The sequence below is a fragment of the Silurus meridionalis genome, chromosome 17 (genome assembly GCF_014805685.1).
Source record: "Silurus meridionalis isolate SWU-2019-XX chromosome 17, ASM1480568v1, whole genome shotgun sequence".
Taxonomy (NCBI): domain Eukaryota; kingdom Metazoa; phylum Chordata; class Actinopteri; order Siluriformes; family Siluridae; genus Silurus; species Silurus meridionalis.
Genome location: NC_060900.1, coordinates 24,378,648 through 24,392,126, shown reverse-complemented (window position 1 = coordinate 24,392,126; position 13,479 = coordinate 24,378,648). Strand labels below are relative to the sequence as shown.

The window sequence follows — 13,479 nt, the reverse complement described above, 5'->3', positions numbered from 1 at the left end:
TCTTTTTTTAAGATATTGCTATATTTAATTACTTTTATGTTGCCTTTTGCACTTTGTTCAGCACCTAGGTTTTACCTGGTAGTTGTTAGGTGTTATATAAATAAAGTTTAAATTGAATTAAATTGAAATACATTTCAATTAGTGCTTATTGAACTACTTAGTGAAGTATGAGTTCTTTGACCACAGTTTGAAGACAACCAGAGAAAGTTAATTCCACCACTGGAATGCCAGGATTGAGTCATGACAGAACCTGGATTGGAACATGGTGTGGGCCAAAATATCCATTCACGTACAAGTTGCTAAGTTACCGAATGTCAGCTAGTGAATGATTCGTTCATTATAAAAGAGTCTTTAATGTGACTCAGAAGAATGAGTAGTCCCAAAAAGTGATTCATTCATTCTCTACTGAATAGAAATAATAATCTCTGTAGTTTATATACAGGAAACAGAATTTACTAGTTTACCTCCCATATACGCTATGCAGTGCATTACACAGGGAACAGAATTGAGTCATTTTTCTCATGAGTCCTCTGGTCTGAGTTGTTCGTTCTTTTTTATGTGACTCCCATATATGCTATGCAGTTATATAAAAATGTATCACCATATAATGATATAATGAAATAGTGATAAAATATCACTAAAATGGTCCAATCTTCCCATCACTAATCTCAGCCATTCACTGGATAACCACAAGCAATTTTAATGTCATTCAGCTCTGGTTTTGTCTTCAGGTTACTTGAAATTGAATCACTAAGCGAATGATGTAAAATCAACTGGTGTCTTTTGTTTTATGCAGAACAGCCATTATTCTTTTTGGAGGAACTTCAAAATATACAAGCAGTGGAAGGAGAGACTGCTTCACTGTTCTGTGAGATTTCCAAACCTGGAATTCCAGTGCTGTGGAGGAAAGGTGTAACCCGCTTGAGGCCTGGGATTAAATATGAGATAAGGCAAAATGGCTGCAAATTACAGCTTAAAATACATGATCTAACTCATCAAGACAGTGGTTCCTACAAGTGCTGTGCTGGCAACCTGGAAACCGTGGCATCTCTTGAAGTGAAAGGTAGATGGCATTGTGGCAGAATGGGGGAATATATACCGATCAGGCATAACATTATGACAGAAATCTATCAAAAGTGGTCCAGAAAAGGAAAAGTGGTGAACCGGTGACAGGGTCATGAATGGCCAAGGCTCTTTGATGCATGTTTGGAGTGAAGTCTGTTAATGGCCTGGAATGTTTTAGCAGCAAAATGGGGACACAAAATGAGGCAGGTGGTCATTATGTTATGCCTGATTGATGGCCATAAAGTTATGCCTGGTCAATGTAGAAATAATGTAGTTATAATAATAAACTGTAGCACTGACCCTTGAATCCTCTGTAGAAGAACCGGTATTCTTTCATGAGGAACTCCACAATCTGGAGGTAGAAAAGGGTGGAACTGCTTTGTTAACATGCAGGATATCAAGACCTGGGGTTGCAGTGCAGTGGAAGAAGGAATCAGTCCTGCTTAGATCAGGAGACAAGTATGAAATGAAGAAGAGTGGATGTGAACTTCAATGTCAAATTCATGATCTGACATGTGATGACAGTGGTACTTATATATGTTGTGCTGATACTGTAATGACCACTGCAACTGTTCTTGTAAAAGGTATGCATAATCATTCAGCTGACTTATTCATACATGCATTAAATCAGTCATTTTATAATAATTGAGAATGGTAAGGTGACTTTTGAACATGTTAATCTGTCATGTTTAGAACAACCTTTGTACTTCTACAAGGAGCTAAAAAATCAAGAAGCAGAGGAAGGTGAAACTGGCTTGTTGTGCTGTGAGCTCTCGAAACCCTGGGTTTCTGTGCAGTGGAAAAAGGAATCAATACTTCTCGAACCTGGAGAGAGGTATGAGATGAAACAGGATGGAAATGAACTCCAACTTAAGATTCATGATCTAAAAAGTTCTGACAATGGCTCCTACAAATGTTGTGCTGGAAGTCTGGTCACTACAGCATCCATTGTAGTGAAAGGTATGTTTTTGAAGAGTGGGGCCACACATTTAACAGTCTAAATTGTGAACTTTATAGTAATGTTGGAAGATGAATATTGAAATGTGTCCTATGATGGTCTTAATAGGAAATAAACTGACACATTGTTATATATTCTTGCCAGAAAAACCTTTGTTCTTCAGCAAGGAGCTACAAAATCTGGAGGTAGAAGAAGGTCAAACTGCCTTGCTGTGCTGTGAGCTCTCAAAACCTGGAGTCACAGTACAGTGGAAGAAAGGAGCTCTTTTTCTGCAACTTGGAGAGAAGTATGAGATGAAGCAAAATGGATGTGAACTGCTGCTTAAAATCCATAATATGAGAAGTTCTGATAGTGGCTTGTACAAATGTTGTGTTGGTAGCCTGATCACAACATCATCCATTGCAGTGAAAGGTAGGTCATGCATGTTGACAAAACAAGAGTAAATATGAATCCTGCCAAATGATTTATGATGTTCTTCTTAGGAAGAAAACAACTGACAACTATTTTCTTTGTTCTTTCCAGAAAAGCCATTGTTCTTCATTAAGGAGCTACAAAATCTGGAGTTAGAAGAAGGTAAAACTGCCTTGCTGTGCTGTGAGCTGTCGAAACCTGGAGTCACAGTTGAATGGAAGAAAGGAGCTCTTCTTCTGAAACCTTCTTCTGAAAAGAAGTATGAAATGAAGCAGTATGGATGTGAGCTGCAACTCAGGATCAGTGATCTGAGACGATCCGATAGTGGTTCCTACAAATGTTGTGCTGGTGCACTCACCACAACAACCTCAATTCTAGTAAAGGGTAAATGGTGTACTATGTGGAACAAACGAGTAAAAAAAATTAACAAAAAATTCGCAACACGTCTTATAATGTTCCTCCTAGTGGGAAAAAGACCTGACTACTTGTTTTTTTCATTATTCTCTTCAGAAAAACCTTTGTATTTCTGTAAGGAGCTCCAAAATATGGAGGTCAAAGAGGGTCAAACTGCCTTGCTTTGCTGTGAGGTCTCAAAACCTGGAGCTGCAGTGCAGTGGAAGAAAGGAACATTTCTTCTAAAACCTGGAGAAAAGTATGAAATGAAGCAAAATGAATGTGAACTTCAACTTAAGATCTATGATCTGAAGGTTTCTGATAGTGGCTCCTACAAATGCTGTGCTGGTAGCCTGGTTAGTGCAGCATCATTGGTGGTAAAAGGTATATTGTTTTTAAAAAACATATAGTTGACCAAAGTGCAAGAACATACGTACATTTGACAATAACGTGCACTGTAACAGAAAAGATGACCAACATGTTGTTCATTCTCTTCAGAACAAACCATAATCTTCTCCAAAGAGCTTCAAAATCTGGAGGTAAAAGAAGGTGAAACTGCCTTGCTCTGCTGTAAGCTCTCGAAGCCTGGCATTGCAGTGCAGTGGAAAAAAGAGGCTCTTCTGCTTAAACCTGGAGAGAAGTATGAAATGAAGCAGGATGGATGTGAGCTACAGCTCAGGATCAATGATCTGAGAAGTTTTGATAGTGGTTCCTACAGATGTTGTGCTGGTACGCTAACCACTACTGCCACAATTCTAGTAAAGGGTGAGTGGTGTGCTATGTGGAACACAGGAGTAAAAAAGGAACACACATTTGACAAGTTTTTTGATGTCCATCAATGGAATTTAAAACATTTTTTTTTGTTTTTTTAATCCCTATAGAAAAACCTTTGTATTTCTGTATGGAGCTTCAGAATTTGGAGGTAGAGGAGGGTCAAATTGCTTTGCTGTGCTGTAAGATCTCAAAACCTGGAGCTGCAGTTCAGTGGAAGAAAGGAGCACTTCTTCTGAAACCTGGAGAAAAGTATGAAATGAAGCAAAATGGATGTGAACTTCAACTTAATATCCATGATTTGAGAAGTTCTGATAGTGGCTCCTACAAATGCTGTATTGGTAGCATGTTCACGACATCATCCATTGTAGTGAAAGGTACAGTTAGTCATGCATTGCAACCTACACAAGCATTAGTAAAGTTGGAACATGAATTCTGCTATAGGATTCATGTCGTTTTTCTTAGACAGAAAAGAACTGAACATGATTTCTTTGTTCTATTCAGAAAAACCTTTATTCTTCTGCAAGAAGCTACAAAATCTGGAAGTACTAGAGGGTAAAACTGCCATTCTCTGCTGTAAACTCTCGAAACCAGGAAACTGTGTGCAGTGGAACAAGGAAGCAATGCTGCTTAGGCCAGGAAGCAAGTATGAAATGAAGCAGGACGTTTGTGAATATCAACTTAAGATCTATGACGTGAAGAATCAAGACACTGGGATCTACAAATGTTGTGCTGGTAGTTTAGTAACAATAGCATCTATCACAGTCAAAGGTACACTATGTGGATTATTCAGTGCAAATTGTTGGCATTGAAAGCGAAAACTTATTACAATTGAGAGATAAGCGAGACAAAACTGAGACGTTAATTTTATTTTTCAGAACATCCTTTATTTTTCTCTAAGGAGCTTAAAAGTCAAGAGGTCGAAGAAGGCAAAACTGTGATTCTGTACTGTGAGCTCTCTAAGCCTGGTGTTTCAGTGCAGTGGATGAAGGATGCAGTTTTGCTGAGGCCTGGAGAAAAGTATGAGATGAAACAAAATAGCTGTGAACTAATGCTTAAAATTTATGACCTAAAAACTGAAGATTGTGGTGTTTACAAGTGTTGCGCTAGCAAAGTGGAGACAACTGCTACTATTGGTGTAAAAGGTGAATTATAATGTACTTTTTCTTCTGTACTCTCATGAAAAATGCTTGTAAGACACTGTAGTTCTTCCTCTTGATATTACATTTTATTGTATTACATGGTATGTTTGTTCAGTGTGAGTAAAAGCAAATGAAGACAATCAAGAAACGATATCGATGCTAATGTTGGTTGTGATGCATCCTAGTAAACTACTGAAGAATGGTTTTCTTGACATTGAAATATTTACATTTTTCCTATTTTTGCCATCTAGAGCTTCCAACCAAACCTCATGACATTCATCCGGTGCCACCACGTTCCAAGGGCAAGAGATCCCATCAAGGCTCTGTGGTAGATGAACAAACCTGTGTCAGTGATCCAAAAATGTCATCTTTAAACCAGAAATCTGCTAATATTCTACTAGAGCAATGGCAGATTGACCACTTGGATAATACGAGCACAGAAGAGCAAGACTTTGAGAAGGAAAAGTCATTACTGAGAGAAATAGTGAAGGAAAGTGAGAGATTCCCTGAAAAGGACATTAGGATGAATATTAGAAACCCCACTCTTTCTCCTGATGATCATGTTACTGCAGAGCAGATTAACAGAGCAACAAATTTTGCAGTTACGACTACTACATACATTTCCTCCAACCAAAATCAAGACAATAGCAAGAAAGCACCAGAATGCAGAGACATCACAGAGCAGGAGAGTGAACCTCGAGGCAAACTTGAACCACTAGCACCCACTCGCTACAAGGAAAAGTTCACTCAGCCACAATTTGTTCTTCAAGAACAAGAAAATGTTCTGGAGCCAAATGAACATGTTTCCATCTTAGTGCCATTTGGGAGAACAGCTTCCAGTGGTTCTTCAGATACCAAGAGTCAGTTCCTGGATGTTGGAGATAAAATGCCCAAAGAAAAATACAGCACACAGGAAACAGTAATGCAAGAAGTAAAAGGAGAGAAAGCTTGTGTCCATTGTGAGGACGTTTTAGCACCTGAAATGATTCAATACCTACGTAAAGCTGAGGAGAATCTCACAGGTAAAGCATCAAGTCAGCCTATTATGGCTCAAGCGCACAATAAGCAACATATCAGTGAAGAAAAAACATCAGAACTATCCAAGGAAAAGGCCTTGCAACAGAAAGCAAAGTCAACTGTTCACATGAGTTTTAAAGAGAATAAAATGAAAGATGTCCCAGAAACTATAAAAAATCAATCTCAGGAAAAGATAACAACTCAAACCAAAATGGAGGGTGGCGTTATTGGTGCTTGCAACCATAACTCTTGGGAAGAGGCCACCAAAGCTTGTAAAGTTGCAAAAATAACAAAGAACACAAACTCCCCAGAAGAACATTCTCAGGAACCCTTGGGTATAGACATATTTCAAGAGGATGAGCCAGAGATGCTTGAGGCAGCTATCAAGATCCAAGCTGCTTTTAAGGGATACAAAGCTCGAAAGGACATGAAGCCTGTCTTTAAAGCAGTCTTCAAGACCCAGAATGTAGAGCTAAGCGATACCATTAGTTTGGAATGTATTGTTGAGGGTAAACCCAGTGTACTGCGGTGGCTGAAGGATGGCATTGAGATAAAGTCTGGTGAGCGCCACAAGATCAGCCATCATGAGGATGGTAGGTGCTTACTGGTTATAGCTAATGCAAGTTTCAAAGATGCGGGGATCTACACTTGTGAAATTGGGAACAAGTTTGGTGCTATTAGTTACAACGGGAATGTAACAGTCAGTCATCAAAAGAAACCAATAATTGACACTGCACAGCCTCTTGAAACAGAACTGACTTCTGGAAATGATGCTGTGCAGAGTTCTAATAAGGACGATGAATCACTTAAGCTCATCTATGATCTGCCTACAGAGGACACCCAGAGGAAATTTCAGGAGAAAAGGAAAAGTTGTTCTTTTAGTTCTTGTAAGTTGCCTCAAATATTAGTTTAACATGTGTGTTTTGCACGACTTGTATTTTATAGCCTATTTTCCAATTGCAAGTCCATTCCTAAGGCATAGTGTCTATAGGAGTATTGTCTGAGAAGTAGTTTCTATAGGTGTATTGTCTGTAGCAATGGTGTCTATTGGAATAATTGTCTATAGGAATAGTGTCTATGGGAGTATTGTCTGTAGCAGTAGGGTTTGTCAGAGTAGTGTTTATGGGAGTATTGTCTATATGACTCCTGCCAATTGAAGTATTGCCTATTTGACTCCTGCCAATTGGACTATTGTCTGTAGGAATATTGTCAAAGGAAGTAGTGTCTATAGGAGTATTGCCTGTGGGTGTGTTTGTGAAAGTAGTGTCTTTTTTCACATTCTGTTGTGTTTTGTAGTATCCTGTCCTTCAGATTATGACACTGCCCCTGATGTGGATACAAACTCCTTATTCAGGTAATAAGCTTAAACTTTAAACATAACATTTATCTTAAAATTATAATGAAAATTGCAATTTTGTTGTTTTATTTTACAGAGAAAAACAGTTGGAAAAGAAAAACACCACAATGCAGCTGTCTAAAAGTTTAAAAGAAGAAAAAGTTCTATGTCCTGAACCAAAAGAAATCACTGGACAGTTAAAAGTAAAAGGTCAGTCTCCTTTTCCACATCTATCTTTAAATGAATGGCATTGAGGTTAAGGAATGAAAGATAATCCTATTTTCACAAATTGTCATTCACTTACAGCAACAATGAGCTCTGCTACTTTCTCAAAAGCTTTTTTTTTCTTTTTAAACCCCCTCTGCATTTAGGGTTCAGCATTTCTATACTGGGTCATGCCTACATTTATTTGAAAAATTTTTTTTGTTTCTTAAATTGTTACTGTCACAAATGTAGAGAAAATTATCAGTTGCTTATCACCTTATCCTGTACTAGAGTGAATATAGGGTCAAAAAGTTTTCTTTTCCAAAGAAATTAACCAGTAAATAAATGATACTAGGACAATTTCAGGACAGTTTGCTGACTGTGTCTTGCTGAAAATTATTTGTTTGATTGATAAAATACAATGATTTTTTTCACAGAAGGGAAGTCAATAAGAAAAACTCTATCACCCAAATACCATCACAGCCTCAAGACCCCATCCACCATAGAGTCAGTCTCAGAGTCAGATGAGGATGATGAAAGAGAGGAGGTAATATCACATTTTTTACACCAAATGTGTTTTCAATTGAGGTCTGGGTGTTAAATCTTTGTCAATATTTTTGGTTGGTCTTTTTTTTCCCCCTCAGACATTTGATATCTACGTAGCCAAAGTGGACTGTCACCCCACTGGAGCCAATAAAGAGAACTTTATTCTTAAGGAAGGCCAATTTGTGGAGGTCCTTGATTCTGTGCATCCTGTGAAATGGCTTGTCCGGACTAAACCAAGCAAAACCACTCCGTCCAGACAAGGCTGGTTATCTCCAGCATACCTGGAGAAAAAGACAAAGGTTAGCATTGTTGGGGTGTCCGTAGGTATGGTGAATGCCTCTTTTATGAAACTTGAATAAAAGACAAAATGCATCTACATTTAAACATTCTTAAGAGTTTAACTTCATCATACTCAACCCTTTATGACAGGCCTGTGTGCTAATCAGTAAGTACAATAACTCACAATAACATTTTTCTGGTCATTCAGATACACCCGAAATTTAGCTAGCTAAAATTTTCTAGCTACCTTTTTGAAATGAAGCTTAAGGCTTCAAAACTCACGGGTGGCCCCTCGCAAGTAACAAAAAATCGTGAGGTTTTGACTCTCTCCTTGATGGTTCCTTTTTCAAGGGGAATTGTACATGTACTGAACTGTAAGCTCAACAAAAATTGTTAATTACTTGTCATAAATGTTTTATTTACTACTTTAAATGAATAATACAATAATAAAATAGTTTATTAGTACAAACTCTGTTTTGAAATGTTACTCCAAACTTTGGAGCCACTCGCGGCTTCTCGCAAACTATCAGATTTCTATTAGTCCCGTTCCAAATGAAAAGTCTCAATCTATTGAGGTCGCGAGTGTCAAGGTCGCGAGTATCGAGGTTCCACTGTATTTAGAAAAATTGACTAAAACATCATTGCTAGCAGATTAAACATTTGAAATTTAGGCTAGCTCAACAGGCTAGCTCATTCAAAACTTCTGTAGCTAATTAAACTAGCGAAAACAGAAAACTAATTTTTCAAACTTACCTTTAATTTTACATTCATTTTTAGCTTTTATGGTGAATTTCAAGTCTTTTTCTGCTGGTTAATCCTGCAAGAAAGAATATCTTGCTAAGAAAAATAAAGTTTGAGATTTCTCTGAAGTAAACATTTTTTCTTGTACCTGTATTAGAATTTTATTAATACTAGATTGTACCACAAATATTTCAAGACTTTTTCATTGACCCTTTAATGTAATTGCTCTTTGCAAAGGAACTACTTTCTTTGGTGCAAGAAACAGAGACAAAAGACACTTATGAAAAAAGAAGAAAAACTGCTTCCAAAGACGAATATAGAGAGACATCAAGGTAAACGAGTGCCGGCAGGTTTATTACAATACTTTTACGAAAAAAATATTAAATTTCTGCTTTTATTTTTCAGTCAACTGATTAAAGGTCTGCTTGATGGTGAAAGGGAATTTGTGAGAGACATGAATTTCTTTGTAGAGCATCATTTACAGCACGTAGAGACAAGCTCCAACGTTCCGCTCACTATTATTAGCCAGAAAGAGTACATTTTCCGCAACATTAAGGACATTACAAGCTTCCACGAATGGTAAAGTAAACTTTATTATATAATTAACAGCACTGTTGATTAGTTTTCTATAACAGGAACTCTGACAGAAATGCTGGTGAAAATCACAGGTTTATATTAACATTATTTTGTTGTATCTATGGTAACCATAACTTGCAAATAAACAGATGCTTAAAAATTTTGTTTTTATACTGTATAAAGATACATTTAATTATCATTTATTAAAGAAGTCTCCAGTGTCAGTGCTCAGTAACAGTCCGAGGTGAAGCTGTAATGAGTCTTAATGGCCTCGTTTATGTCAGTGGGAACAGGAACTAACTTATAATGATAAATTGATCAAAATTATGATATTTTTTAATGATGTTTGCAAATTCTTGTGAAATAAGATTAATAAAACAATAATATAATTATTATAATTATTTAATGTAATGCTATGTGTTTATTTTATTTTTCAAACTTGCAGTTGTATTTTACCGAAGCTAAGCCAGTGCACTACAGATGACGACGTAGCTCAGTGTTTCATAAACCATAGCCCAGATTTTGAGATGCATCTTCAGTACATTACAGGCCAGTCTCAAGCTGAGGCCTGCATTTCAGACAAAAACACACAGTTTTTCTTCAAGGTAAGCACTTCTGGCAGCTTTTCTATGACTACTTGAGTCACACTGCATTTCTCAAAAACAGTTTATATTCCTGAACACAGTTTGGCTTGACATAACAAGACATGCAAGGCCATGAGAGTTCTACTGATGTATATGTTATTGCCTTTAGTTCTACACAATCATAATCTTTTGCTAAAAAAATTAAATAAAATCTTCAAATTATGGAATGGTACCACTTATTTTTACAGTAGCATCCTAACATCCTTGTGAGTTTGTTGTCAGGAGCTTATCCTCAAACTGCATATTCCTCAGTAAAACACTGAAAGTTTTCTAAATTAAAAATGATCTATTATTGGAATTAAATAACTGTTGTTGTTTTTTTTAGCAATATGCCAAAACCGCAACAGCACGTTGCTTTTCTGTTTTTCTATTTGCAGGAGTTGATAAGGAACAAAGCGAAAAGTGGGCGGAGTTGTTGTCTACTCGTAGATGCCTTTTCAATGGTGTCCAGCTTGCCCTGGCGTGCGGAGAACATGCAGCACGCGTCCCTGATCGAGAACTATCCAGCACCTCTAAAAGGGCTCGGAGAACCATTACGACAGGTGTGTCTATAGGGTGTCTTCAGTCTTTATCAACCCTGACACTCAAAGTGCGCTAGACTCTACTCTGATTCATAATCTCTTGTATTGCTTTTCATGTCAGGGTTCCTTTATTGTGTGGGAAGAAGCTCCTGGGACAAAAATTTCCCTCAGGGGTCATCATCGTCATGTCTTTCTGTTCAAGGACTGTATTGTGTTTTGCAAAACAAAAAGAGACCTGAGCACCCAATCCATATTGTATGTCTTTAGGAACAAGATGAAGGTAACAACACGCAAAACACAAACATATTAATAGTTTGTATTTTCAGTAACAGCTGGATGGTTGGTGGAATGGAGGCGCAGTATGTATTGCAGCTCCAAGGTTCTTAGTTCGATCATAAGGAGTGGTGGGGAAAGAAAATCTGGAAATCAAGAACTACAGTGTCTTTAAACAAAAGCTTTATTTCTCATGTTGTAATAAAAGATTCCTTTTCTTGTGCAGCTGAGAGATGTTGATTTGAAAGATACTATTGAAGGCGATGACCGATCCTGGGGTATCTGGCATGAGCATCGAGGTACAACCAGAAAAATCACTCTTCAAGCTCATTCCGTGCTAAACCGTTTGTCATGGCTCAAAGACCTTCGAGATTTGCAACAGCGCAGCAAACTTCCGTTATGGAGTAAGTTTGTAATAAACTCCCTGCACACACTGGTAAAATCTTGCAGTAACAACCAGATTTAATGCAAGTTCAGTCTAAATTTTCCCTGTCCATTCATCTGTCACATGAACACAGCACACTTAATTCAGGCCTTTTGAGGCCACACCCCCTACATGCGCTGTGCATTATTTACATAAATTACACAAATTTTCCGTTTATGTTTAAAACTTTTTGTTCTGTGTGTTAACCTATTGTGAGTGAAAAGTTTGGACACGTAACTATTTTTAATGTCTTTGAAAATGAAGTCTCTTATGCTCATCAAACTTGCATTTATTTGATCGAAAATACAGAACAAAATAGTAATATTGTGAAATATATTTTAAGAAATATTTATAATTGTTCTACCTACAATTAAACTAACCAAACTAAATGTTTGTTTGTATATGATTTATATAAATAAATATTTATATCAATTTCCCCAAATTTCAAACGAATTCCCAACAATTCCTGTAATCTCATAAATGTTTGGTAAGTTTCTAACTTTGAAAATTTCCAAAATTTCTTAGTAAAGTTCCCAATAATTTTCTGGAAGGAATTTTCCACCCCTTTATAACCATAGTCCTTACATCTCTCAAACAAATCATTAATCAGTTTTCACTTGTGTGTTTGCCAGGTGTGCCATGCTTTGAGCTCAAACTTACTGATTCTGTAGTTAAACTCGGACAAACCACAAAACTCGTTTGCAGTGTCACAGGAATCCCAAAACCTGTGGTCACTTGGAACAAAGGTAACATATACTTTTGCATTCTTTGCTGAAATTTTGGAACTGGGAATCCTAGCACTTGCTTGCTTTTTCAGATGGTATTCCTCTGAAGGATGACCAGCATCACATTATCTCAGAGGGAAACTCAGGTACTTGCTCTTTGGTTCTGACGTCCGTGTCCGTGGACAATGCGGGTCAGTACTTGTGTTACGCTACAAACCCCATGGGCAACGCTAGCACCCTGGCCAAATTATCTGTTGATGGTAAGCACAATATAGATCCGGATTGTAAACTTTCCTTCTTTTCAGACACTCAACTTATGGTAAAACCAGTGGTGGACGACGTGGACAAACCATAATTGAGTTAAACTAGAAATACACTAAATGAAATATTACTCTAGTAAAAGTAAAAGTGCTCCTTTAAACTTTCACAAGAGGAAAATTACAAAAGTATTTGCCTTCAAATGTATGTTTTATCATGGTGTGGATGGGAAGAGAAATGGTGTAGGGGTGATTCTGAAGGAAGAGTACAGTAAGAGTGTAGTGGAAGTGAAGAGAGTTTCTGATAGGGTGATGATCGTGAAGGTGGAAGTTGAAGGGATGATGATAAATGTCATCAGTGCCTATGCTCCACAAGTTGGCTGTGAGATGGAGGAAAAGGAAAGATTCTGGAGTGAATTAGATGACGTGGTAGATGGTGTACCTAGGAAAGAACGATTGGTGATTGGGGCAGACTTTAATGGGCATGTAGGTGAAGGGAACAGAGGTGATGAGGAGGTGATGGGTAGGTATGGTTTTAAGGAGAGGAATGTGGAAGGGCAGATGGTGGTAGATTTTGCTAAAAGGATGGAAATGGCAGTGGTGAACACGTATTTTAAGAAGAAGGAGGATCATAGGGTGACGTATAGGAGTGGAGGAAGGTGCACACAGGTGGACTATGTGCTATGCAGGAGATGCAACCTGAAGGAGATTGGAGACTGTAAGGTGTTGGCGGGGACAGTGTAGCTAGACAGCATCGGATGGTGGTCTGTAGGATGGTTTTGGAGGCGAAGAAGAAGAGGAGGAATGTAAGGATTGAAAGAAGAATAAGATGGTGGAAACTGAAGGAGGAAGAGTGTAGTGTGAGGTTCAGGGAAGAGGTCAGACAGGGGCTTGGTGGTGGTGAAGAGGTGCCGGATGATTGGGGAACTACTGCAGGAGTGATGAGGAGGCAGCTAGAAAAGTACTTGGTGTGACATCTGGAAATAGAAAGCAAGACAAGGAGACGTGGTGGTGGAATGAGGAAGTGCAGGAGAGCATTAGGGGAAAGAGGTTGGCAAAACAGAAGTGGGATCGACAGAGTGATGAGAAAAGTAGGCAGGAGTACAAGGAGATGCGGCAGCAGGTAAAAGGGATGTGGCGAAAGCCAAGGAAAAGGCATATGAGGAGCTGTATAAGAGGTTGGACACTAAGGAAGG

The 13,479-nt window shown here is 38.0% G+C and overlaps 1 protein-coding gene across 1 annotated transcript in view; it reads left to right on the top strand.

Moving 5' to 3' along the window:
• obscna (obscurin, cytoskeletal calmodulin and titin-interacting RhoGEF a) overlaps positions 1-13,479 on the top strand; it is a 56,825-nt gene that overhangs the window by 16,848 nt on the left and 26,498 nt on the right. Inside the window, exons 32-55 of the mRNA XM_046871968.1 lie at positions 797-1,063; positions 1,383-1,649; positions 1,759-2,025; positions 2,168-2,434; positions 2,546-2,818; positions 2,945-3,211; positions 3,326-3,592; positions 3,709-3,975; positions 4,103-4,369; positions 4,477-4,743; positions 4,992-6,644; positions 7,054-7,111; positions 7,191-7,303; positions 7,735-7,844; positions 7,942-8,142; positions 9,101-9,195; positions 9,269-9,442; positions 9,885-10,044; positions 10,409-10,429; positions 10,461-10,625; positions 10,726-10,884; positions 11,104-11,281; positions 11,934-12,047; positions 12,119-12,286. Of these exons, the coding sequence (XP_046727924.1) occupies positions 797-1,063; positions 1,383-1,649; positions 1,759-2,025; positions 2,168-2,434; positions 2,546-2,818; positions 2,945-3,211; positions 3,326-3,592; positions 3,709-3,975; positions 4,103-4,369; positions 4,477-4,743; positions 4,992-6,644; positions 7,054-7,111; positions 7,191-7,303; positions 7,735-7,844; positions 7,942-8,142; positions 9,101-9,195; positions 9,269-9,442; positions 9,885-10,044; positions 10,409-10,429; positions 10,461-10,625; positions 10,726-10,884; positions 11,104-11,281; positions 11,934-12,047; positions 12,119-12,286 (6,045 nt within the window). The remainder of the gene's footprint in view (positions 1-796; positions 1,064-1,382; positions 1,650-1,758; positions 2,026-2,167; positions 2,435-2,545; positions 2,819-2,944; positions 3,212-3,325; positions 3,593-3,708; positions 3,976-4,102; positions 4,370-4,476; positions 4,744-4,991; positions 6,645-7,053; positions 7,112-7,190; positions 7,304-7,734; positions 7,845-7,941; positions 8,143-9,100; positions 9,196-9,268; positions 9,443-9,884; positions 10,045-10,408; positions 10,430-10,460; positions 10,626-10,725; positions 10,885-11,103; positions 11,282-11,933; positions 12,048-12,118; positions 12,287-13,479) is intronic.